General features: G+C 38.2%; 1 protein-coding gene and 1 pseudogene across 2 annotated transcripts in view; one reads left to right on the top strand and one right to left on the bottom strand.

Annotated features, from left to right (window-relative positions):
* The window catches only part of GK (glycerol kinase), a 61,004-nt gene that overhangs the window by 5,286 nt on the left and 29,051 nt on the right, over positions 1-26,667 (top strand). Inside the window, exons 2-6 of the mRNA XM_081043055.1 lie at positions 6,879-6,952; positions 8,359-8,465; positions 17,296-17,373; positions 24,446-24,529; positions 25,653-25,738. Coding sequence (XP_080899181.1) covers positions 6,879-6,952; positions 8,359-8,465; positions 17,296-17,373; positions 24,446-24,529; positions 25,653-25,738 — 429 coding nt within the window. The remainder of the gene's footprint in view (positions 1-6,878; positions 6,953-8,358; positions 8,466-17,295; positions 17,374-24,445; positions 24,530-25,652; positions 25,739-26,667) is intronic.
* On the bottom strand, positions 1,791-2,231 carry LOC308494462 (ubiquitin-conjugating enzyme E2 variant 2-like; annotated as a pseudogene). The gene has a single exon. The product of its transcript is annotated as a ubiquitin-conjugating enzyme E2 variant 2-like (transcript).

Genomic DNA, 26,667 nt, shown 5'->3' with positions numbered 1-26,667 from the left:
GTAGCTAGTATTTTTATTTTAGGTCATTCAAATTTACATAGTATCCTAATGTCGTAGAGAGGGAGTTTACATTTCTGAATAAATGTTTTATCACATAGTAAAGTTGAGTGTGGCATAATAGGGTAGGCTAGTGGGGAAATCACATGGGGAGGGAAATGAATGTGCATGTTTATGATGGGATGGCTGAATTAGTCATAGGATGAATGAGGCAAGCTTATAGGGCAGTTAACTTAGTAAGGGCAGCATTTCCTCTCTCCACCACTCTCCTAAGACAGAGAGAGCATGTGGTGTTTCAGAAAGTTCTTTTTAAACAACTTTGTATAAAAATTAATTTTCCTTGTTTCTTCATTTTTCTAACTATCCCCCTCCTCTAAATGTAGAATTGCGTCATGTCATAATTTGGGCATAGAGATACGTGCAGAGCTGGTGACTTCTTTTTTCTTTTTGAGGACATGATCCACATTTTATTTACATTTTTAATACTAACTTCAATCTCAAAATCACATATCCATACACCTATTTCCTTTTTGTTGATTTCACTTAAATGCGTGGTTTGTCAAAGACTGTAAACAAATATTTACCATGTGTGTTACAAACAGGAACAACTTTTAACAGAAATTCATCGACCTTCCCCACGACATTTTTATTTTTTTAAAGATTTTATTGGGGAGGGAGAACAGGACTCTATTGGGGTATTGGGGAACAGTGTGTACTTTCAGGACTTTTTCCCAAGTCTCAGCTCCAGGTCAAGTTGCCGTTGTTAGTTGCAGGGGGCGCAGCCCACCAACCCTTGTGGGACTTGAGGAATTGAACTGGCAACCTTGTGGTTGAGAGCCCACTGGCCCATCTGGGTTTCGAACCGGCAGCCTTCGGCGTTAGGAGCACAGAGCTCCAACCACCTGAGCCACCGCGCCAGCCCGACATTTTTTAATTATAAATACAGGTATCAAAACAATCCTGGATATAGTTTTGCTACTGTTAGTAGTCAGCACCACACCGCTTCAAAAATTAAAACAATGTGACAATATTCATTGTACCTGTTACTTTAGATTTTAGATAAATTGTCTTTCACTTTAAATTGTCCCGTTAGCTAAGTTGGTTAGAGCATGGTGCTAATAATACCAAGGTTGCCGGTTCGGTCCCTGCATGGGCCACTGTGAGTTGCGCCTTCCTTAAAAAAAATCTTTCTCTAAGAGAGATGGATAAAGCATGCCATTTCTTTTTCTTTTCTTCCCCCACCTTCTGCCTCCCCCACACTCCGGTTCCAGCCGTTGTTTCTCAGTCTAGTTGTGTAGGACACAGCTCCCTGGCCCATGCTGGTATTAGGAGCCTTGTGCTCCCCCCGCTGAGGCAGTCGGTCGTCAGTGGGCAGCTCAGGGCAGCTCTCGCCACCTGCCGGCCGCTCATGATGGCCGCCGGCCACTCACGCTAGCCACTCATGGCAGCCCACGCTGGCCACCGGCTGTTTCCTTCTTGAGATTTTTACTTTTTAGGAAGTAAAAAGTAAAAAAGTAACACACGATTCCACAGCTATCTCACCATGCTTTCATCTTGTAAGCCTGAATTCTATTTTGAGTGCTCCAGGTTTATATTTAAATGACAGTGCCTCAAAAAAAATTGTGCTGCATTTTTCCTTCTGTTACCTGAACACATAATTGGTGTACATATATTAAATGTATTCTTACAAATGTCCAAGTCATGTTTACCAGCTGGAATTCTTTTACTAATGTGTGGGTATTTTGCATTGCGATATTTAATCAAGACATTAACATGAGTAGAAGATTGTTGATTTAAGACAAGTTTGAGATCCAAAAATTGTATGTTTGTCCTTCTGGTGGCTGTGGAAGCTTCATATTTTCTTTGGATATCATTAGATGTGTTAGCTCTTGGACTACAATTTTAATGCTGTATGAATTTTGCCATTTTGCTAACTAACACTGTTATGCTCCATGCATCCACCATTCCATTGGAATTATTTATTCCATTCATATTAATTTTGGTTACAAATCTAACTGATGGAGGAGCGTCTGGGTATTTAGGTCCACATTCTACTTTCAGGCTATGTATTGTTTTCATAATTTGTCCTTGGTGGCCCAATCATCATGCCTGTCCACCTGTTAAGTGTCACATATTCATCATCTTCAAGACCCCAGCCTACTCCTTTTTGTCCTTCTTCAAGTTCTTCCAACAAGCGAAAATTATAAGAAAATAACTCCTGTGGAGACCGCCATCTTCTCCTGCAGTTCCTGGTGACTTCTGATACTACCACTTGTAGGTAACAGTAGTAGTAATAGTAACAACAAAAACAATAAGTTGCAGTAATAATAACAGTAGTATTGGTAACACTTTTGGGTGTGTGCTATGTACCTGCACTGTGCTCAAATCTTTTCCTACATTAACTTTCCTTGTTTCTTCCGTTTTTTATTGCCCTCCCCCCAAATACAAAATCTGGAACCGTTACATGATTTGGGCTTAGAGGTGAATATAGATTAGAACTGGAGATTTTAAATCCTAACTCTGTCACATACCATTGGTGGCAGTAGTAGTAGGAATAGTAGTAATGGTAATAAAAATACCGTGTTTCCCTGAAAATAAGACTGGGTCTTATATTAATTTTTGCTCCAAAAGACGCATTAGGGCTTATGTTAAGGGGATGCCCTCCTGAAAAGTCATGCTAGGGCTTATTTTCCGGTGAGGTCTTATTTTTGGGGAAACACTCTAGTAGTAGTCATCACAGCACCAGTAGTGGCAAAATCTTTTGGGCAAGGCTTAGGCTTGACCCTTCACCCCCAGCTCTGCAGGCCTCCCAGTCCTGAGCTCTTTGCTTCCCATTTAACACTCAGCCCAGCATGGTGTTCTCTTGTGCCATATTAGCAGGTCTAAAACTTATCCTTTGGTTTATCTGTGATTAAAAAGTCAAGAGTAGTTAAACTTAGACTTATTTAGCAATTAATGTTTCAGTAGTTTAGCATGTTTGGAAATGATCTACATACTCTGTGAATTTGACTTGACTCATCATTTAACTTAACCTAGCAAAACAGTGAGGTTTCAAGTTACCAAAAGATTTTCAGAAACTGTTTAAGGACATACACCATACAACTTAAATATTGCTGAAAAGTTTACCTAAAAACTTTTAAATCCATCTACATCTATTTATTTTACTTATTCTCAGTAATTATGTTTAGGTTAATTATGAAAATTTTGTCATACCGAGTTATTTTGCTTGCTGACAAATTTTGCAACAGAGAAAACATGGACTAGTAAAACCAAGCAGAATAAACATGTTATCCTTAACGATGATGCTCTAAGGACATGCCTATTTAACCAAAACAAACTCAAGCAGGCTTTAATATCAAATATATTTTCAGATCATGTGATCTTGAAAAGGCATTTGGGTAGTTTTCTATTTTTGAGAACTTTTGTATAAGCATTTAATTCCTTTAAGCCAATTAAACAGAGCTCTTTACAAATCAGTCCTAGTAATATTCTCTGGAGGTGTACATCCGTACACATAGACACATGCAACCGGAGACCTGATAGTTTTGTTTTTAACATTTTAGCCATGAGACAGGTACAATAAAGCATAAAACCCGCTAATTTAAAGCAGTTGGAATAAGTTTATTTGTTCAGATGGCTAAGACTTTTATTAATATTTGTGAAGGACACAATTAAGATTTGTATTTGTTTTTGGCATGGAGCCTTGGATCCAGAGCAGCAGTTTATGCTTTACAGACAAACAAGGAAATGAAAACCCCTCCTTTGCTGTTTTTTGTCTTCAGTCTTAGGACGTGAGAATGTAAAGATAGGTGGGCTTTGAACTGCTTCTAGAGTTGCTTTTCTGGTTTCCCACAGCTTCGTAAAATAAGGACACTTACTCTCAATCCCCTAAAGAATTTGGTTGTGATTTAACGTCATAGGTTGACCTACCCTTCGGACTACATCGTTCCTCATTTGCTTCTTTCACCCTGGGTATATTGTTTATGTGAGTTTAGGGGAGGAGGCTTTAAAAAAGTCCTTTTGTCTCTTAGAAGCTTTTGCATATCAATCAAAGAATGATGCAGTCCCTTCTTCTCCCTGAGAGGTTTGGAATTCTCTCCTTTAAGGGGGAGGGAGCCTTGAGGTGAACTTTAAGGTTTTCCTGAATGGCCATTAGAGTTTTAAATTATTTTGGCTAAATTCGTCCATTTTATTAAAAAGGCACAAGAGGAGGGACCAAACTATTTATACATAGACTAGCTAGAGTTCCCAAGGAAGGAACTTTTTGGGAACTTTTAGAGGGTTGAAGATCACATGTTAAAGATAAATTCCCCTGAAAGCTGTCACAGGCCGAGAAAAAGACCAAAGAGATGTTAATCACTGCCAAATGCCTGCTGACACATGTACTTTTTTGGATGGCAGGGTTCAAAAAGCCAACTTTCAGGATGAGAGAAAACCTCTGCATTTTTTTTTTTAAATTATAGGCACGTTAACAGCTTTAGCTAAGCCTTGGGTCTCTTGCAGCCAGACTTAATACCTAAGGCGGGGATGTGCCTCGGAGTTGGAGATTGTGTGCCATTTTACAGCTTTCCTTGATGCATGGAAGTTTTTCTTGAGGTTGGCAGGTGACCCTAATGTCAATATAATAACCCTTTTGTGACCAGACTGCAAAGACTTAGTAATTGATATACTGGTTTAAATAAAATGTGTTATTAAAAATAATTTTGCCTGTTTCTTTTTACTGTTTTTAATGTGGATTGCATTTGTAATTTGCACTATATTATTAGTTTCAGGTGTAGAAAACAATATTTACTCTCCTCATTAAGGAGTCTACTACCTCTCTGACATACGTAGCTATTACAATACCACTGACTATACATGTATATATGACATTCAATATTATTTTGTATTAGTTTCATGTGTACAGTGCAGTGATTAGGCATTTATATAATTAATGAAGTGATCCCGGGATAAGTCTAGTACCCATCTGACACCATACATACTTGTTACTGTATTACTGACTATATTCCCCATTCTGTATTTCACATCTTGTGGCTATTTTCTAACAACCAATTTGTATTTACTAATCCCTTCACCTTTTTCACCCAGCCCTCCAAGCCCCCTCCCATCTAGCAACCATCAGTTTGTTCTCTGTATCTATGAGTCTGTTTTGTTCATTTATTCTGTTCTTTAGATTCTACATATAAGTGAGAACATTATATTTCTATTGGATGGCGTTTCACTAAGAAAGTTGCAGATTCCAAAAACATTAAAAAGTTTCTGACAAACTTGGGAGTGGTGCACAGGGTCAAATCCTAAAGAGCTAAAGGTGATGTCTGTATTTTCCTCAGATTCAGTGCTCTAAAGAAGTAGGGTGGTCCAAGCTTCATCCTGTTACATCCAGATGCTCTGTGATCAGAAGGCGTCATGTTCCAGTATGGCAAATGGAATTTACCAACAAATTTCCCTTTCCTTTACCTATTCTAAAGGCCGATCAATCCATCTTTAGTGTGAGGCTCCTGAAGTTAGCCTAGTAAAAACTAGGAGGTAATAGAAGAAGAGTCCCACTCCATTCATAGCCCCATAGGTCTGCTAATGAGGTTTTATTTAAGAATCCAGCCAGCAAAAACGGATGCCTTGTTTCTTTCTCTTTTCAGGGGTGACAATTAGTAGTAAAGTTATATAGACTTCAGGTGTACAATTCTGTAATACATTATCTATATATCACATTGTGTGTTCACCCAGAGTCAGTTCTCTTTTCATCACCATATATTTGACCCCTTTTACCCTCTTCTACCACGCCCCTCCCCCCCTTACCCTCTGGTAACCACACCTTGTTTCTTAACCCAGAGTCCTTTGGGGATTTGAAAGTAGATTTTGGGAGCAGCAATAATAGGAATAAAAAGAATACAACTGTGGTTTCTTATTAGAGTTTCTGCCATATAACTTTCCCATTTTATTTGGTAAGCTTTCTCCTAGTAAGTACCTGATAGACCATATTTTTTCAGACATTCAACAAACATTTATTAATCATCCACTCTGTACCAGGCACTGTTCTAGGCCCTAGAGATACTTCAGCAAATAAAATAGGGCAAATACAGTGGACATCCTAGAGACATACCCTAGTGCTAAGTTGTAAATTAAATGGTGTTCTGCCAAGTGCCTTTTGCTTATGATGTGTTAAGTTCACCTTTGACTTGTAAGATACTTTATCTCCTCAAAGGGCTTGAGCATTTGCCTTCATGCTTTTCTTATGTTTATCGCTTCCAATGAAAAAGGTGTATGTGTGGTAGGGAGGGAGGGGAGCAGTGACTCAGAATGCACAGGCTCTTATTTCTTTTTCTTAATCTGCACTCAGGTAATTTTCTCTCACAGGAAACGTAGGCATGGGAACACGTACCTAACTGGATCTGACTTTACTACTGCAGTAACAGTGATTTTGGGAGTTAACTTTAATGAAAATATGAATTCTTACTCTGAAAGACTACGTACTTTGGTACTCTAGTATAGGAATTCCCAGATGAAAAACAATATAGTTACTATCAGCATTTTGCCAGCTCTCCTTTATCGTTGGTTTTCCTAGTCTCAAAAAGAAATCCGTATTATTAATTGGTGGATAGACTAACTTTCCTGCCTCTGGAGCCATTTTTGTTTTTTTTAAAGAATACAGAATTGCCACTTCAGCTTTATCTTCAATAGGTTTCTATTTTTCTAAAGAGACGTTATTTCTGAAGCTACCTTATAATTTTATGTTTCTATCTGAAGACAAGTAGAACATCTTGTATGGCATTCCGTTTGGTTGGACTGTTTCCATCAGTGAATAAGAGCTTCAGTTGCTGAATAATTTTCAATATCTGCTCTCTGCCTGCATTTTGACCATAATATTGCAATATATTTTTCAGGTTTTCAATTCAAAAACAGCCGAACTACTTAGTCACCATCAAGTGGAAATAAAACAAGAGTTTCCAAAAGAAGGGTATGTTTCCTAATTTAATATATAAAGATAAATCACATTTACTAGTCCATCTCACCTCATTGCCCTGGGGCTTTGTAAAGTAAACTTGGCTGAACACACTCCTGCGAAGACTTAAGGGATAGATATTAGTCAAGAAAAGAAGCAATAACTTGCTAGCTCAGCAAAACATGTGGGTAACTGATGGCTTAGGAATTCAGTGATAGAAAAGAAGGGGATGATAAAGTAAAGTAAGGAAGGCAGTGTTAACTATTGGAAATTCAACATTGACTTTGAAGTCATTTACTTCTTTCTGTGTCCCCATCGTTGCCAAACTGCTGCTTGGCTGATTTGAGTATAAGGGTTTTTTCCTTAAATAAAGATATGTATTTTGAAAAGCATTCACGTATCTAATACTAAAATCATCCTATTTGGGAATAATGTTCATAAGTAGTAATTGTGAGTAAATAGAATGCTAAGTATATTTAAAATTTATTGATGTGTATGATACAACCACTTTGAAAAATTCTGTGTCAGTTTCTTATAAAATTAACTATACATCTACAGCATTACATCCTTAGGAATTAATCCAAGAGCAATGAAAGCATATGTGTATAGAAAGACTTATACATGAATGTTTATAGCAGCTTTATTCATAATAACCCAAACTGGAGATGACCCAAATGCCTGTCATCGGTAGAGAGCAAAGGCATTTGGAATTTCCTTGCTACTTGTAAGTCCTAGGGTAGGATTCTTTTAGCTTGTATCATTTCTGCTTTTGGGTTTCCTCAGTCACCATTTATTTCTCCCACGTTTCTCTTCCTTGTCATTTATTATGCGACTTTCAGTTCTGAGGCCCTGGTACCTTACCAAAATTGCAGAATTGGGTCTGAAAACTTCAACCATTTGCTTGTGTACTTGAAATAGTTATTAGAACAAATTTAAATTTTTCCCCTAAATTCTAACAAAATATTTTGAGAAAAAGTGGCAAGAGAGATTAGTATACTTACTTGAGTTTTCAGAATTCCTTTTGCTTCATAGATAGATATCAGTCCACCTAGATAAAACTAGTGAAACGTACATATATAGTTTATCAATTCATCAAACCCATAGAATATAAAGAATTGGGGAACTAATTTCTTATTGGATTTGAAAACATGATTTAAAAATAGACAGAATATTTGCTATTTTGTGACCTGTTATTATTTGCCTCCTTTTGAATGATTAATTACTGCATGAAGAATAATAAAAATGTAAGGGAAATAGACTTTTCTTAAAGTCATTTCTTTACTGTTAGTTATTCTTTGCTTTGCTTATCTGATTTTAATTTGTGTACCAGCCATACCATCATAAGCGAATATTTCTAGAGAAATAAACTGCAGTTGTATTGCTTTCTTGTGGACTAACCAAACACATTCTTTTGTTCAAAGATGGGTGGAACAAGACCCTAAGGAAATTCTTCAGTCTGTCTATGAGTGTATAGAGAAAACGTGTGAGAAACTTGGACAGCTCAATATTGATATTTCCAACATAAAAGGTATCTTAATAGAATATTTTACTCCATGGTATGATTATCTCAAGCTAATTAATTAATTAATTCAACACATAATTGAGTGCCTATGCAGCCCTAAGTGTTTCTGTGGGAACTGAGGATAGAACAATAAACGGGAAGATTAGGTCCCTGTTTTGATGAAGCTTTTATTTTGGTGGGAGTGAGACTAACAATAAGAGCAGACAAATGAAATTAACTTCAGATGCTGATAAGTCCCATGCAGAAAATAAAACTGAGTGATATGGTGGTGGTGCCTAGAGAGGCTTACTTCAGACTGGATGACCAGAGAAGTCCTTTCTGAGGAGGTGACACTTTACTGAGGTGTCTAAGGCAAAAAGGGGCCAACCATGCAAATATCTGGGGAAGAGTGTTTGAGGAAAAAGAAGCAGCACGTGCAAAGGTCCTGAGGTGGGAATAAGGCACATTCCTAGATCAAAAAGAAGGCCTGCATGTCAAAAGTAGAATAAAAGAAGGGTGAGGGGTGAAGGTGGGTAGTAAGAACTGAAATCGGAGAAGTAGATAGGGCTTTGTAGCCATAGTTAGGAGCTTGGATGTGATTATTAGTATCACAGAGAGCCATGAAAAAGTGTTAAGCAAGACCACAGGGAATGAGAATCTGATTTGCATTTTAAAGAAATTCCTGACTTGCTATGTGGAGCAGTATGGGGAATGCACAGTAAAGGCATAAGTGTGTGGACGCCAGGAGACCAGTGTGGAGACTGCTGTGGAAGTCCTGACAGCCGATGATGACTTGGCAGACAGTGGTAACAATGGAGGTGGGGAGCAAGGGCCACAAGTTGCTGATGGATTGGATGTCAGGGTCGTCCAGAGAGTAGTGGGATATGGGGGAAGGGAAGGCTCAATGATGATACTTGGGGTTTTTGCTGGAGCTCCCGGATAGATAGGGATGCCTTTTACTGAGGAGAGAAAGACCAGAATAAAGAATGGCAGGGGAGGTGGAGGTTGTTTCAAATCAAAACACTTTACTTCTAAAATGTCCCTGAAATACTGTTTTAGAGTGTTAGACTATTACCGAGTTTCCCCAAAAATAAGACCGGGTCTTATATTAAGTTTTGCTCCAAAAGACACATTAGGGCATATTTTCAGGGGATGTCTTATTTTTTCATGTACAGCAATCTACATGTATTCAAATACAGTCATGTCATCTTCTTCTGGAACATCGTCATAACATACTAAATGCGTCCGCCTGGCTGACGATCTTAACTGGGGCTGATTTTCGGGGTAGGTCTTACTTTCGGGGAAACACGGTATATAACTTAATTCCTAGTAATTTTTTTTTCCCCCCAGGTTATCCTCTTTATTCTTTTCCACAGTTTTAGAAAACAATTTTTAAAAAATAATTAAATCAGTAGTATTAAGTTTAATAAATAGCAAAAGTGATGTAATATTATTAGAAATTCAGAAAAAATTTTGCATGACTATTTTGAGTACAAACATGATATAGGTACATTGTACATGAATACAAAAAAAATTTCAAATGGAATTAAGAAGACAATCTCACAATACAGCCTTTCACTTAAAAATAATGAACTTATTTCAAACTAGTACTTAAAACTAGTACTCTAGTACAGTTTTCAATAAAATTAAAGCCACATGGAATTATTATTAAATCAATAATAATTAGAAAACTAGCAGCTAACTTTGGGAAATTTTTGAATAAACAAAAAATTATTAGCTATTGTTGGCACTATAATTCTAAATAACATTTTTCAAAAGTCATATGAAAATGTTACAAGGTGCACAAATATTTATACATGTTGACCCAAGTTCTGTTTTCCCTAAAAATTTAACATAAGAAAATAATTCAATAAGGCAAAAATTTACTTATAGATACTCATTTTTGAATTAGATATAATTATCACAACTTAGAAAATTCTAATGTTAATAACATATGCTATGAATACTGAGAATCGAAATTATGACGACTGTGTCAAAACATTTTTTTAAAGTGCTATGAATAAAATGCAAAAGTCAGAGAATTAGAAACAAGCACTTGATTACACTTCTAAAAACTTGTATGCATATGTAATTCCTAGTAGTTTTAATAGAGTATCTACCTAAGTTTTGCTTTGCATCATTCATACAGGGAGAAAATAACCCATCTAATCATCTAAAATTGACACGCTAGTATAAAGGCATAATGTGGTAATCGCCATCTCTTTATAGTTGAAATTTTTTCAAGTTCATTCAAGGGCTATTGTTTCCTTCATTAGGCATTCCTTCATTTAACTCCACGTAGAGGAAACCATCTATTGGTGATGGTGGTGCCTTGAGATTCACCCATCTTTCTTGGCTCTGAGATTTACCAGCATACCTGAGATGAAACTTTGATTTTTTTTCAGACTTTCCCCTATTTGTATAAATAAAACTTGCTTTAAAAAGACGAAACATAAAACCATTCATTCAGCAAACTCAGAGTACCTACTATGTGCTGGGTGTGTCAGGGAAACAGCACAAATAGGGTCTTGCAGCTAATAGTCAAGTGGAGGAAACATTTTAATCCAATAATCACAATAATTGCAAATTAACTGTAATAATAGTTATTTCTGTTATTGCAGATTTTTAAAAGAAATAAACACCCACGTAGATTTACTATTTTGTTGACAATTTTTTTATATCCTACTCTCATTATATTCCTACATCTAAGTGGAAGTGCTTCAAACTTCTTTTAGAGCTGCATTCACCAAGTTTTAGATAGGTTGTGCATCAAAGGGATTGTTCATCATTTCCTTGAATTGTTCTCACAACTTTCATAGTCTGAACTGCATAAACATATAAAAGGCATTTAGCAGTACACTTTGCTGAAATATCTATTACCACAGATGTAAATCATCTAGGTGGCTTAAAGCCATGTCCAGACTGTAGATTCCACAGTGATTGGCAAAGGTTCTGACATCATTCTACCCCCCATATAGGTAAGGTAGACTGCACAGCATTGGCCTTCTGGACCCACTCGGGTACCATTTCATTTTCTCTTTTTTTGTTTGGTGTATGTGAAAATGACACATACCTTCTTTTCCCTCTATCTTAATTCAGTTCCTTCATGCCAAGTAAAATTGGGTTTCTTGCAGACAATCAAAATCCAGTGAATAGCTTCCCAGGATTCTCTTCCAGCCCTAAACACATCTCTATGACTGGTTTCTCCCCAGGGCACACGGGCCTTATGCAGTGCCTCTGAACTTTTTTCAATGTTCTAATCTCTTATCATTTTTACCTTGAAATCCTCTGTTTTTCAAAGAAAACTTTTCCAAGTGTTAATTCCAACACATGTGCTTCTCTTAATAGTTCCTAATTTTAATTCCCTCTTCCTCAGAGTAAACACATTCAGGTTTTGTAATTCTTCACCTTAGCTCATCTACTGTTTAGGAGCATATGAAAAAGATACACACATAAAATATATATCCTGGCCTCACAGTCTTTTAGTTACAGATACTGTAATGACTGGCATATGTAAAACCCAATGTGTTACTCTCATATCTAGCAGGTGTTCATGCTTCACAGATATATTCTTTCTCAGGGGTATTTTTCTTAGCACTGAGTGTCCCTAGTGAAATTAACTAGTTAAATGCTACATTTAACACCTCTGGTTAAATTTTGCTTAAAATTGCCTGTGAAAAGTTACCACAGTTAAGAAAACATACTTGGAAAAAAGCCTTTGGAAATATTCCAGGATGTTATATTCCTATAATATACCAACTCCAGGACGTTGTCTTGATAGAATTATGGATGATAGGAATCCTTAGTTAAAAATAAAAGCATAATTGATCATTGGAACACATTTAAAACAAAAAACTAAAAACAGCAAAATAATAAAAGCCCCAGAGGAGGCCTGGGGCTATTAAAAGTGCCTGAAGGGCGGGGTATAAAAGTTTTTAAGAAAACAGTCTCTGGAATGTGAGTGCTTAAGGCAAGTTTTAACAATTACAAATGAGATGTGGGAACTCCAACTTCTTGCTGGGAAGTTCTATAGGAGAATGAGGTATCTGAGACCCCTGAGGTGATGGAAATGCCTTTGACTCTGTTGGGTAGGCGAGTAGGCGTTGCCCAGGTTGCCCAGGTCGTGGAGGAAGGGATGTGGCCGTTTGTCAAACACTGAGATAACTACTTTTGATACCAGAGAAACATTGCGGAGAAAGCTATGCTCTCAGCTTTGATGTTTTGATTGTATCAGGTGGGAGAGGATGAATGAAGAGTATCTGGTATCGTAATCCTTTTTTTTTCTCCTGAAGAACAAGTATATAAAATTATGTAGATTAGTGACTCCTTGATTCAAATGCTACTGTAATTTAATTACACCATAAGGGCTTAATGATAGTTAGAAACACTATTTTAGATGTGAAAACTGTAAATTAAGAATATATCAACATAATGTGAATTTTAGTTTATTTCATTTTTAATCTGACATCATTTTCTCATGGATAATATACGCTTTGATTAGCATAAATATGCACTCATTCTTAAAGTAAAGTGAATAAAGTATTTCTTTGTACTTTATAGTTCCTTCAGTCCAGTGACAGGCAAACAGATCAGCCCGACTCGCTAAGTCAAGAAGGAAAGAAGCCTATTTACTTGCAGTGGGCTCATGTGTGCTGTTTAGCTAGAGAGTGGACTTTAATTTTGGAGGCATTGTTCATAGGGACCTGAAATCAACAAGCTTTCTGACAGCTGAGGACAACTAAAACCAATGAAACTGGAATTTGCAAAAGAAATACAATCGGCTATGATGAACTCTTTAATGATTATCGGGTAAGACTATAAGTGAATCACTGTTCAGCTGGAAAAACTCTTTTATTTACCATACTGGAACTAAAAACTAAAGTGGTTTGTGAGGTTATCACTATGGCTCACGAAAAAAAGCACGGGACCAGAAGACAGGGGAGCTGTGCTTTAATTAGTTATTTACCACCCCAGAGCTACATAAGCTACAATAAGTCTCTCTCCCTCATTTGCAGCTAGGTCTAACTGATGGAAGATCCTTTACAGCAATGGCCTTCTCTGATAGTTCTATATAGGCAAGTGAAAGCTTGACCTTTGGCAGAACCAACTCAATAAATTACCTGGGAAACAATTTGTAGCACAACTGGCTTGGTATGGAGGAGTGGCTTATGAACATTCTCTTAGGTTGGCAATTGTTGAGAAGGAAGTGTTGGGTCACTTTGGCTCAGGTATGGGTTTCACACTGTTCAGACACAAAAGAGTAGAGAGCAGAGATCAGCATATTCAGTATTCTTACACACCAGGTAATGCAAGTGGAAGACAAGTCACTTGGACTGCAATTGTGTGTCATTTTCACATGCACCAAAAATAAACAGAGAGAGAGAGAGAGAAAGAGAGAGGGAAGGGAATGGCACCCGAGTGGGTCCAGAAGGCCAATGCTGCACAGTTTACCTTACCTATAAGAGGGGTAGAATGATGTGAAAACCTTGGCCGATCACCCTGGAATCTACAGCCTGGACAATCTAAAACTTGGTGAATGCAGCTCTTAAAGAAGTTTGAAGCACTTCCACTTAGATGTACGAATAAAATGAGGGATAAAATGTGACCAATGAATCAGATAGAAATAGCTCTAGGTTACATTCTGAATACAAGTTAGAAGGAGCCAATAAAGGAAGGTAGCATGAGTGGCATAGAATGGTGACTTAAGGACTGTGGCTAAGGAAGCAGCCAGCCTGTTTATGGAAAATTAATGTAGTGGAGAGGAATAGGAGATTGTCGTCAACTGTGAAGTCATCATGAGCCCACATTGTAAAGTTGTTCCTTAAAGTATCATGTTCATAATACTCCACTTTAGGTAGCAGCCCATGGCCATAGTCCCACTGAGGTTTCTGGCCTCTGTTCTGCCCACAGTGTTGCTGGAGAATTCCTTTATGTGTCCAGCTTAGCTCAGTTCCATGCTCTGCAACTCTACTCTCTCCTCAATAATGACAATGATTAGCAGCAATATCATTTATTGAGTACTTACTAACAAGTTTCCCCCAAAATAAGACCTAGCCGGACAATCAGGTCTAATGTGTCTTTTGGAGCCAAAATTAATATAAGACCCAGTGTTATATTATTATATTATTAATATTATATTATTAATATTGTATTATTATTGTATTTATTATATTGGACCCGGTCTTATTTTACTATAATATATTAATCTTTGCTCCAAAAGATGCATTAGAGCTGTGATGGTCCAGCTAGGTCTTATTTTCGGGGAAATACAGTATATGCCAGGCACTGTTTTTAATATGCATTAGCCCAGGGATTCCTCACTGTAACCCTGTAAACTGGGAAACATGTTTTATCCCCATTTTACAAAGGATAAAAGACAGCCAGAGTCATGCTGCTAGGAAGCAGAGGAATTGGGATTGGAACCCCAGCAGTCTGGCTTCAGAGTCTGAGCTCTAGGAATAATGAATGTCCCAAGCATGGGATTCTACCTTCGCTAAGCCCCATTTCTGCAGCACATTTCTGTGCTACTTCACAGAGAAAGTTGAGGCTCTGGGGCCTTAATGCCTCAATTTCCTCTTCCTGTCTAGATCTTTTGCTGCCTTCCGTCCATCACAAGGAAAGCAGTTGCCTTCTGTCCTTCTTGAGACTCCTCCCTCCAACTGGGCCTTGATCCCATCCCCTTTTCACTCCCATGATCAAGACCATGTCCCACTGATTCCCAGCCCCCCCCTCCCCCCACATTCTCCTTTCTCTTCCTTCTTTAGCCCAACAAGCAATTATGTCCTCTATTTCTTCAAAAGCACTCCCAAATCTCTTCCTTTTATCCTGTGTGCCTCCTAAATTTCCTTGGAGTAGAATCTCAGTCATCTTTGTACCTCTAGGAAAGGTGTTAAACAAAGTAAATCTGCATTGGATAGAGATTATTTAGAACGGGGTCCCCCTTAGCTCTGTGTTGTTGGTGAGAACATTCCTATTGTGTTTTTTTCTGGGTGTACAATTTGAGTAATGCCGATAATTGCTTGTTCCTAGGAGAGGTGGACCATGCCACATAGAGTCTGAGGCAGTGGAAGAAAATTGGATTGTTTAGCCTACACAGGGGAAGAGAAGCCTTGAGGGACGAAATATGTTTCAAGTGTGAAGGACTGACATGTGGAAGAAAGATTAACCTTATTCTGTGTATTTCCAAAGCATGTAGCTAAGGTCTGTAGGTGGAAGCGACAAGGAAAAGGATTTTATTTTGAATAGCAAAGCTGCAATAGAGATTGCCTGCCTGGAGAGGCGGAGGGAGTATCTTGTCACTACCAGGGCTGTTTGAATGGTCACAGGACAGGTGATCCTAGAGGAGATTTGAGCTTAAGATGTGTTGTTGATTATATAGCCTTTCAAGGTCTGCCCTAATCTGAAATTCTAGAATTGCTCAATTTTTTTTTTTAGCCCAGTGCTATGGGCTGCATAGTAGAATCATCTGGGAATTTTCAAAAAGAGTACTTATTGTCAGATCCCTCCTTAGGTCAGGTAAATCAGAATGTTTGGGCCAGAGCCTGGGCATTGGTATTTTTTTTTTATTTTTATTTTTTCTGAAATATTTTATTTTTATTTTATTTTATTTTTTAAATATTTTTTTATTAGGGAAGGGGAACAGGACTTTCTTGGGGAATAGTGTGTACTTCCAGGACTTTTTCCAAGTCAAGTTGTTGTCCTTTCAATCTTAGTTGTGGAGTGTGCAGCTCAGCTCCAGGTCCAGTTGCCGTTGTTAGTTGCAGGGGGCCAGTCCACCATCCCTTGCAGGAGTCGAACTGGCAACCTTGTGGTTGAGAGGATGGGCTCCAATCAACTGAGCCATCTGGCAGCTCAGCTCAAGGTGCCGTGTTCAATCTTATTTGCGGGAGGCAGAGCCCACCATCCCTTGCTGGACTGGAGGAGTGGAACCGGCAACCTTGTGGTTGAGAGCCCACTGGCCCATGTGGGAATCGAACCGGCAGCCTTCGGAGCTCGGAGCATGGAGCTCTAACCGCCTAAGCCACCGGGCCGGCCCGGCATTGGTATTTTTAAAAAGCTCTCCAGCTGATTCTAATGTACAACCAAGTCTGCAGACCTCTGATTTAGCTGAATCAAGCTGAATTTAATAAGTTGGTATGGATTCGTATACTATTTATAGTGACTTCTGTAAGTATAGCACTGAGTTGTATGTAGGTCAGTATAATGGAAACACCATCATTTATTGTACTTACGCCTGGTTCAAACTTGTATGTCTCGTATCGTATTAAAATACAGAAATAAAACTGAATTTCTAACTAACCATAACATGCATTTGCCTAGCATGATGGATCTTATCTGTGGCTATTTTCATAACACGGACACACACATACACACACACACACGGAAAGAAATTTCTTGTAGCAATTAGTAAATAAATGAGGTGATTGTTGGCCTCAGAATAATAAATTGGGTATTATAAATTTGGAAGGTTATTGCATTCCCTTTTTATAAGGCAAGCTGGGAGACTTTCATTTGGATTATGATCTGGGTCCATGTCATTCATGGTGTGCTGGTCGTGAAGCAGGAAGGAGTCTGTAATAAAAAGAAACACTTGACATGGGGTGTTCACTTTTTTTTTTTTTAATTAATTTTATTGGGGTGACAATTGTTAGTAAATTTACATAGATTTCAGGTGTAGGTGTTCACTTTTCTTGGGGCCACTCAACAAAAATAAACTCAATACCATTGCAAATGCTGTAAATGTTTCTTTGAATTGTTGTGTTTAGTTGTGTCTATAAAAAAGCAAAATAAGAACTATTCTGAAGTAGTTTTCTACTTGTTTAACTTTCTACTCCCTTCTGCTTAACTCTTTTCAAAGCTATTGGTGTCAGTAACCAGAGAGAAACCACTGTAGTCTGGGACAAGTTGACTGGAGAGCCTCTCTACAATGCTATAGGTAAGCTGTCGTGCATGGATGTCAAGTCCAAGGCCTTTCTCCACTTGCAAGTATTATCATACTAAAATATCTGGCTAAAAAGAAGCGTGCAGTCATGATTCCTATAATCTGATGGGATGGGCAGAAGAGTCCTCTAAGAAATTCGTTGTTGTATTTTTATCATTTTCAGATACTTATTCACACCTTGAATTAACTCTTTCCCATGCTCTCCCCTTTTCCTGATTATTTGTATCATACAAAAATGGGTTGTTGCCAGAACTGTTTTATAATTCCTGCTGTTTCTGATACCTAAAAGATCTCACCTCCTCCCCTCAAAAATCAAAATGACAAATGTACGCAGTCATCTCTCCATAAAGTACTTGTGTATTTGGTCTTCCCAACCAGGAATTTGTTAAATCTCCAAATTTTAATTCCTTCTGCTACAAATTAGGCTATTACAGTAGGGGTTCCAATCTCAAGTAGATCACCATTAGGTATCACATCTTGTGAAATGTAAATGACCATGGGTATATTTTAGCACCACTCTTAGCATGTGACAATTGAGCTCTGAATGATAGTCACTTGCTAAAAGGAAAATTTTATTCTAAATATACAATCACTAAAAAGGCGTCATTCCGTCAGAAATACCAAAGTGCAATTTTTTGTCAATAAAAGACCAGGTTGTGGGGTGGGGGATGGAGATTGAAATTGTCAGAAATAGGATGGGATGATTTAGACTGAGCTATTTTTACTTTACAGTGACTTTAGTAATAGTTACTTTAGTATTAATTGGAAGAAAGTGATATTCAAGCAGAAAACACACTAAAAAGGTGCCTGGAAGAGTACCATGAATCCATTGGAAATAATCTTTATTAAAAATAAAAGGAATTTAATGTTATTGTGTTGTAAGTATTAGTATGTCTTCTGTATTTGTGATAAAAAATGCCAAAGAATTATAACCAAAGGTTCTATTACACAAAAGTACATCCTTTAAATCTTTACTTTGTTCTCATTCTCATGAGCAGCTCATTTTGATTATAAGTACAGCAGGATATTACAATTTTAATGACTAGTACCTAAGAGAGTATTCTTCACAGAACAATTTTGGCCAACTTCTTGAATTTGTTAGGATTTTACTCCTCCTCCCCTCCCCACCAGTTAAAGGAACACGAAAGTTGCTGTTAAACTCTAAACTTGAATTGTAAAAATGCAACTTTGGACTTTGAATTGTCATTTTCAAATAATGCAAGTAGGTTAGTTAAAGTTAAGCTTATGGTGAAGGATTTGGTAAATATTTTACTGGAAAAAGTTTTTTGTGTGATGTGCTTACTCATTTCCTTTTCTTTTACCTATGTCCCTCTGCACCCCTCCCCCATTCTGTTTGCTTTGAAGTATTAATTCAAATTGTACCTATGGAATATGAAGAACTTTTTCTCTATACTGAACCTCATGCATGTTTTGAGAACCTCTTTCATGTTTGGTGCTGTTTCGTGTGTGTTATGGAGAATACGAATTATTAGCTGTTTTTGTAAACACTTTGTAATCTAGTTTTGGAAAGAGACTAATGGAAAGTTGGGAAATGGTTGATTGTGTGCTGCTAGTTGAACAGGAATTAGAGCAAGTGCAGGTTAGTATGGATTTTCAATTTTTGGCATATCTATGGGGAAGGTTGAACTGAGTTTCATTTTAGGTCTTGAAGAATGTGTTGGATTATGTTAGGAAAAAGGGAGAATTGAAGGAATAGTGTGAAAAAGCTATGAAGGTGAAAATGTCGACACTTATTTGACATTTGAAATAGCTATGAAAAAAAGCTATGAAGGTGAAAATTCTACGCCAAAGAGTGAAGAAGACTGATCAGATTTTAGCATAGAACCACTTACGTATTTAAGAGTTTTAATGTAATTAGCAGTGACAATAATGGGTTAAGATGATCTGAAATTATCAATGCTCCTAGCCTAACTACCTTTGAGAAACAAAAGTGAACCTTTCTGGAGGAAAACTATCTCCATAGTTTTCATATACAAGTTCTGGTTTTCTATAACAATAATAAGACACACAGAACAAGACTTGACTAAGAACCAATAGAAACAAGTGACATTAGAAACAAACCTATAGGAAATCCTGGTACTAAAAGTTATCAGACTTTAAAATAACCATGATCAGCATCTTCAAGGAGTTAATTGACAAGATTGATAATCTTAGCAAAAAAGTTAGACATTTAAAAATGGAAATTCTAGAACTGTATTAAAAACTCAATTGATGAGTTTTACATCAGATTAGACACAGCTGAAAATGAATTAGTGAACAGGAAGGGAGATCAGAAGTAAATATCCAGACTGAAGCATAGAGAGACAAAAATTTAGAAAATACAGAAAAGAATCTAAGAAATATGGAGTAAGGCGACGAGGTCCAACATATTTGTAATTCGAGTCCCAGAAGAAAAGGAAAAAGATGATACATTTTTTGAAAACTGATAAAAGATATTAAGTCACAGATGTAAGAATCACTGTGATGAATACACAGGAAAGATGAATACACAGAAAGCTTTACATAAACGTATGCTGAGACCTGAAGATAAAAAAAAACACAACTTTCAAAGTAACCAAGGGACTCATCTCTCTGACTTTTGAGACTGCTAATGAGTTGATGGAATTAGTGCATGGAGGTAGAGAGTGGAGAGAAGGCAAATCAGCGAGAACTTTCAGAGGGAAGACACAACCTGTATGTTTGCAAATTAGATAGGGTATACAGACGAGGGAAAAATAAGACAAGGCTGCAAGACTTTTAGCCTGAGAGACCAGAAGGAAATTAAGTAATTACAGGCTGTCAACCTGGGAGAAAAAAATGACTTTCTGTTTTGGACAAGGTAAGTATCAGACTTGCAATCAAAGCTAATTTCTGGGTAATAAGAAATTTGTAGGTCTATTGTAAAGAGATTGTTCAAAATGTATACATAAAAGTAAGTGACAGGTGATAGTTTATTATAGATGAATTCACTATAGGAATGAATGTAAAATTAATTAATTCAACAAAAATGTAGGTGCCTTTCTATGTACCAGGTTCTGTCATGACCCCCAGGTACAGTGTTTGCCTTTGTGACACAAAAGGCTAAGGATAGGAATTTGGAAGAGGAAGAAGGGGAATAGAAAAGGAAGAGCGAGAAGGAATAATTAGCTGGGAAGAGAAGCCACTAAGTATTGACAAGGATAGATTCTGCTTCCAATTTTATTTCACCAGGAAGATACTACAGTGTCATATCTCCATGCAAGCCTTCAGTTGAGAATATCAACATAATATTAAATCTTTAGCAGCTTTATCTTAAAACAGCGCAAGGCGGGATTGCTGGACACAGACCCAGATTTTCATATCTATTTATCTTTGTTTATATCACAGTCTGTGGGTTTTACAGTCTCTCTCGCTCGCTCTCTCATGCCCTCTCTCTGTTCCTTCCCTGTCTGTTTCTCTGGTAAATCTGTCATTCTAGGACTGTCCTTCTCCGCTTTGTTTTTCTTTCTCTTTTCTTACTAAATTATGTAACTATTGAGCAGTGTTTGTTATAGACAGGTATGAGCAAGGAGTCTGAGCAAGCAAATGAGGAGGAGTTTGCATTTCTCTTTTTAAAAATTTGCCTTTTATGTGGCCTTTTTATGGCTCGGGTCCTTGACATGCAGTCAACTCACTCACCCCAGTATAGTAACAGATAGGAGAATTTTAGGGTAGTTTTAGTGGACACGAAATACGCTCAAAGAAGTTGAAGACTGAGAGGCTATTTGCTTTTGCTTGCAATAAAGGTGTGTTTGTATGCTGACATCTTTATGACAGATAGAATTATAAGCATAGAAAAAAAGTTTAAAAGGGCCCATTGAGGCACAGATGGCCCTGTCAGAAGTTTCATATAGTTTTAGAATCTGTTAATTCTGTGATGAGTAAGGTAAACACTGGTGTGGCATCTAAAATGAAGACATGTCAGTTAGTGCCACTGCTGCCCAGTCACTGTGCCATGACACAGCCATTTACTATTATGACCTCACAGGGGGATTGCAGGAGCCTTGTATATGAAGCAGGCCTTTGCCTGCTCTGACCCATCTTCAGTTATCCTCATCCCTCTGGTACTTTTCTCTCTCCCTTTTCCCATTATTTTCTTCAATATTCTTTTCCAAAGAGTTCCCATCACCCCACCCACCCCTGCCATGTTTTAAGCCCTTTTCTTCCTCCAATGAACTCTCTTAGTGGTCTACATAGCTTGGTGTCTATTATTGGGGGAAAAAAAGGTTTGGGTTTATAAATATATCGCAGACTAAACTGATCAAGCACAAAACGCCCCAAGTAGTTCAAATGTCGAGTGGGGGAGGGCTTGAATCAATGATAGCGACAGTGTTCATATGTACATTTCACTGATGCCACCAGTGAAATATTCTGGCCCAACGATGGTCCAGCTGTTTCCCCCTTCTTGGCCAGGTTTTGTCACTCACTACTGCAGTTGATTGGTGTGCAATAGGACTCTCACTCCTTTCTGTAGCTTTCTGTAGAGCACAATTCATGATTTAATACAAAAAATTATTCATAGTAAGGACTGATGTCCAGGCAGGAGTCACTGATTTGAGTAACCGTATCACTGACCAATATGCTAAAGGTATATTAAAGAAAACCACGAACAAAAATAATTTGTCTCTGAACCATTTTTCTTTGTTTAAGTGGTATTGCAAACATTTTTCCTAAGATGTTGGGTTTAAAATTCCCCGTGACACAGAACTCTTCATGTGGAGTGTTACAATTTTAAACAGGGCTTATCCTCTTTGCCATTTTTAAATTTTTACATGTTGGTTTTTCCTGGGCCAATGATTAAACCTGTGTAGTCATCTGTTGAGATGTGAAGGAACCTTGAACTCAGCTTTTTAAGTGTTTTCTAGAACTGTTATGTTTCAGAGTATCAGTATGAAAGAAAACCATAGATGGCAAACCACCTAAAACTCCTAAGAATACTTGGCCTCAAACAACAAAAATGTAGTTTTGTTTTTATTGTTTTGCAGATTTTTTATTTTCATAAAATCTAGAATATTCAGCTTTATCAAAATCCAATTATTTTTCATTAATTCATGTCTTTTATTACACGGTTCTTTGAATGCCTCATGTCTCCTTCAATCCTCGGTAAAGAAATACCACCATATTTTGCAATGATTGAATTCTTTAACCAGATTAAATTTTAAAAACCACTGAATTAGATTTCAACTTGGAGGTCTTCAATCTTTAATATTTCTTCATATTCTTTTTAAGACTATGAAGTCATCCTGACTATACCTACGTCATAGAGGTTTAATTCTGGATTCAGACTCTGGGTTCAAATCCTGGCTTTCCCACTTACTACCATTCTGTGCCTGGTTCCACGACAGTTAAACTGGAAAAATTAAAAGTCTGGACTTTATAGGCTTGAAGTAAAGATCAATGAGTTAATATAAATACGGTACTTAAAACTGTGCCTGGCAGACGATAAGGCTTCAGTAAGTGTTAGCCATGGCCACTGTTCTGATTTGGCTGATAGCCTTTTTAATACTGGAATGCCAGATGAAATGACTGATTTGTACATGACAGGTGTTCTTAGGGGAAATGCAGAGCCTACCTGGGATCACACACACTCATGTCAGTCATTGGCATTTTAGCATTTATACGTCTAAGAGCTGGAATAGGTTTCAGCCCTCACTTTTTGGCATACACATATATGTTTTAACTTACCCTCTTCCCCCCCTTTCCGTTTCTTTTCTTTGGCCTCACCTGATTTCTGAAAATGTCATCAGGGACAGTCATCCATCTAGTCTCTACCCCTTTGGAAACAACCTCTTACCCTCTGCTTAATTAACAGCTTAACTTTTGGCAAGTGATAACACATGGCAATTAAATCTGGTTTACTATTATTGTGTCTCTTGTGGGGGAAACAACCCGATAACACTGTAGCCAGCAGTAGTTTTTGCTTAGGGTGTGTTGTGTAACGTGGAGCCTCCCCTCCATCTCACTTCCTGTCAGGCCAAGATCTCCTCATAACAAACCATCTCAGAGGAGATGTATTATTTGCCTTTGCTTCTAGTCAACTGAAAATAATTTAGATTATCCCTAGTGTATCTTTTTCCTTAGGTACTTTTCCCGTCTATTGTTACAACTAACCAAAAGTAATGGAGATTTCTAAATATTCTAAAAAATTTCTTCCTCTGTGCTGTTACTACACCACTAAACTAACCGTGGTCCATGGACATTGAGGCAACTGCATTTCTCCTTACTCTTAAAACTTTGTATATCAGAACAAACCAAAACTACCAGACATTTTGGATGGACTTTATTTAATGCAAATGAAAGTTTCAGATCATCCAAGTTGATGGTTTTTTTTTTTTAACCTATTCATTTAGTGGTCTGAACAATTTAAATCCAATTTACATGGTCTAAATAAGGGACATGCCTTCTAGAAGCAGGCTGCATGATGTTCTGGACTCCCTAGTGTCTATTTTCCTTCTTGTTTATTTTTAAATCACTTCAGAACTTAGCAATTCCCTGTTCCCTCTGGACATGCTCCTTTGTTGTGGACGAGGCCTTCACTTCCTGCCACTCCACCAGGGAGGTGCTTTCTTGGAGCCGTGTCTTCTCAAGCAGCCCTTTCATGCCTTCCTGCAGATGATCCCCAAAGAAACTGTGACACATTCCTCAGCATTCCTTTCTAGCATCCTCTATGAAGGCGCTCGCTCACTCCATCACACAGTCTTTCAATTTAGTGGTTGGGTGAGCAGTGAATAACCAACTGAGCCACTTTTCTAACTAGGTCGCAGACATGTGGCCAGGTAGGGAAGAGTCATCCTGAGCAATAAGCAGGTGTTTACCTGGTCTTCGTTCAAATGGAAATACTATAGAACCAGACACTCTGAGTAGACCGACTTTGTTCCCCTTCTACTCCATGTCTCCTCTTTTTCTGCACTCAAATGTGTGGGAAAATGTTCATTCTGATGAACTTGCCCAAGCGAGCTACCATTTCCTAAGTGGGCAACAAGAGAACACAGACCTTGAATCTGGCCATCTCTAGCATGAATTGCCATTATTTCTCCTAATGCTCCAGCCGCTCCAGTTTCTCCTGGCCCTTCAGATCCAGTTGCCGTTGTTCCCTCTGGCTCTTCAGTTCCAGCTGCTGGCACTTCCTCAGGTATTGGTGCTCTAGCTCTTGCTCACTTCCCGGCCTTCCAACTCAGACATGCTGGGGGAAATTGACCACTGCCGCTGGATCTGATCTTCTGATTGTTCTCAGAAATTGCCTCCACAACGGGCTTAGTCCTTCAGCTTGGGGTCTTCTCTTTGGCTTTTGGTGACATATACTGCAAATCTAATTCTGCCATCTTAGCTTCCTTAATGAGTTTTCTAATTGTTTTGTTCTTAATGTAATTAATTTTGAGCGTTTGTGAATTGCTTGGTAGTGTACCAGCCACTGACATTTTTTTCCTCTTTGGCAGTCTTACTAATTCATTTCATATATTCTAATTGCCTTAAACTCATGGGCTATTGAAAAACAAAAGTAAACTATTATGCCAGCCTTCTGTGATCATGGAATAACGGAAGCAGAGGGACTTTGGAAACCATCTAGTTCAACTGCCTTATTTTATATTCAGGAAATCCAGGCCACAGAGGGTAAAATGGCTTGCTCAAGTCACATAGCCTGTTGGTGGCAAAGCCAGAAGACATAGAACTTCGGTCTCCTGATTTCACATCCAGTGTTTTGACTCTGTGGTGAGGGATTAATTCTGCAGATACCACTGTGGATACTTGCAAGCTTTCAAGTGAGGGTAAAGTGCCTCGTTACTTATGTGCTTCCTTGTCAAGGAGCCGCTGGACTCAGGGAGCTACCTGATAGTCAGTTTGTCTTTAGTTTTGTTTTTGAATAAATGATTGGAACAAATCCAGTATCCTAAAGAAATTGCCCTAGAAAAGAGGTTCTCCAGTTCTAGTATAATACTGAATAACTTGGGATGCTTATCACAAAATTAGACTCAGGCCTTCCTTTGCCTAGACCTATAATCAGAATCCTGCAAGGTAGGGCCTGGGATGTGTGATTTCAGAGTTTTCAAGGTGGTTCTGGTGTGCTTTCTGGATAAGAACAACTGCTGTGGAGTCTAGCAGTGTTTTTTCTTTTCTTTTTTTGTTCTAGCAGTGTTTCTTAAAGGGGACACCTATTTAAAAGGTACATTTCGGGGCCCCCTTCTCAGACCTAGTATCCTAGAATTTCTGAGGGTCACCTTTAAGCTCCCTAGTGATTGTTGTGTCCATTAAAATAGAGAAGAACGCTGATCTAGAAGGTTTTGAGTCAGTAAACAAAAAGCCTAGAGCAGTGGCTTTTCATGTCTCTTGTTCACGTCCCTTGGTAAGAAATATGTAGGTATTTACATCATGATTCAGCACACTCACAGAACTAAAACAAGTTTCACAAGTCAATACCGAGTTCTCTGATATTTTCCATTCTAGTCCATCCTATTTCATTTTTTTGTAAGTAGGTCATTAAAATTCACTAAATTGCTTTTAAACCTCTAGCCCACCGTAGTTTAAAACACTGAGGACTGAGAGATGCTTATCAATTCTACCCTTCAGAGATTTTAAACTTTTCTCTCGAATTCCTGTTTTTCCCAATTACTCCCTGTTAAGCCATTCACACCTGCTGGGGTTGCTTGCCTGTGAGGAAAGTCCACTTGTGTCACAGTCTTACAATAGTGCCGCTGTGTAAAAAGTGGCCCACCCTTGTTCCCTGGACACAGGAGATCTCTCCAACTCCACGGTGCCGCTGCTAAGGGCTGGACTCAGTCACAATGCAAGTAATAGAAAACTCAACCACACGAAATAGAATTTTTTAATATTTTTTTATTTTTAGTTTCAGGTGTACAAAACAACTTAATGATTAGACATTTACACACTTCACAAACTGATAACCTCAACAATAAATGAAAAACATTTCAAGGAATTTTGCTCATGAAAGCAGCAATCGAAGAGTAGCTTAGTCCAGGTGCTATTTGATTCCAGCCTCAGGTGGTCACTGGCATCCTGACAAGCCTGTCTTTCCTGGGATGGCTCTGGCTGTGGCCAATTCAGCTCTCTTTCCCTGACGGCAGCAGCCCCCAGCCCTGCACTGCGCAGCCGAGCTGAGAAGAGGAACTCCTGCAGACTGAGCACAAATCTCGCTTTGGCTGATTAAATCACATGCTCTCTTCCTGAACCCATCACTGGGGTCAGGACAGGAGATGGAGCTGGAGGTGGGGGTCGAATCTCAGGCAGGCCACATGACTGAGGCTGAGGGAGGGA

Source organism: Rhinolophus hipposideros (genome assembly GCF_964194185.1).
Source record: "Rhinolophus hipposideros genome assembly, chromosome: X".
Lineage (NCBI taxonomy): Eukaryota > Metazoa > Chordata > Mammalia > Chiroptera > Rhinolophidae > Rhinolophus > Rhinolophus hipposideros.
This window is presented reverse-complemented; position numbering and strand designations above follow the sequence as displayed.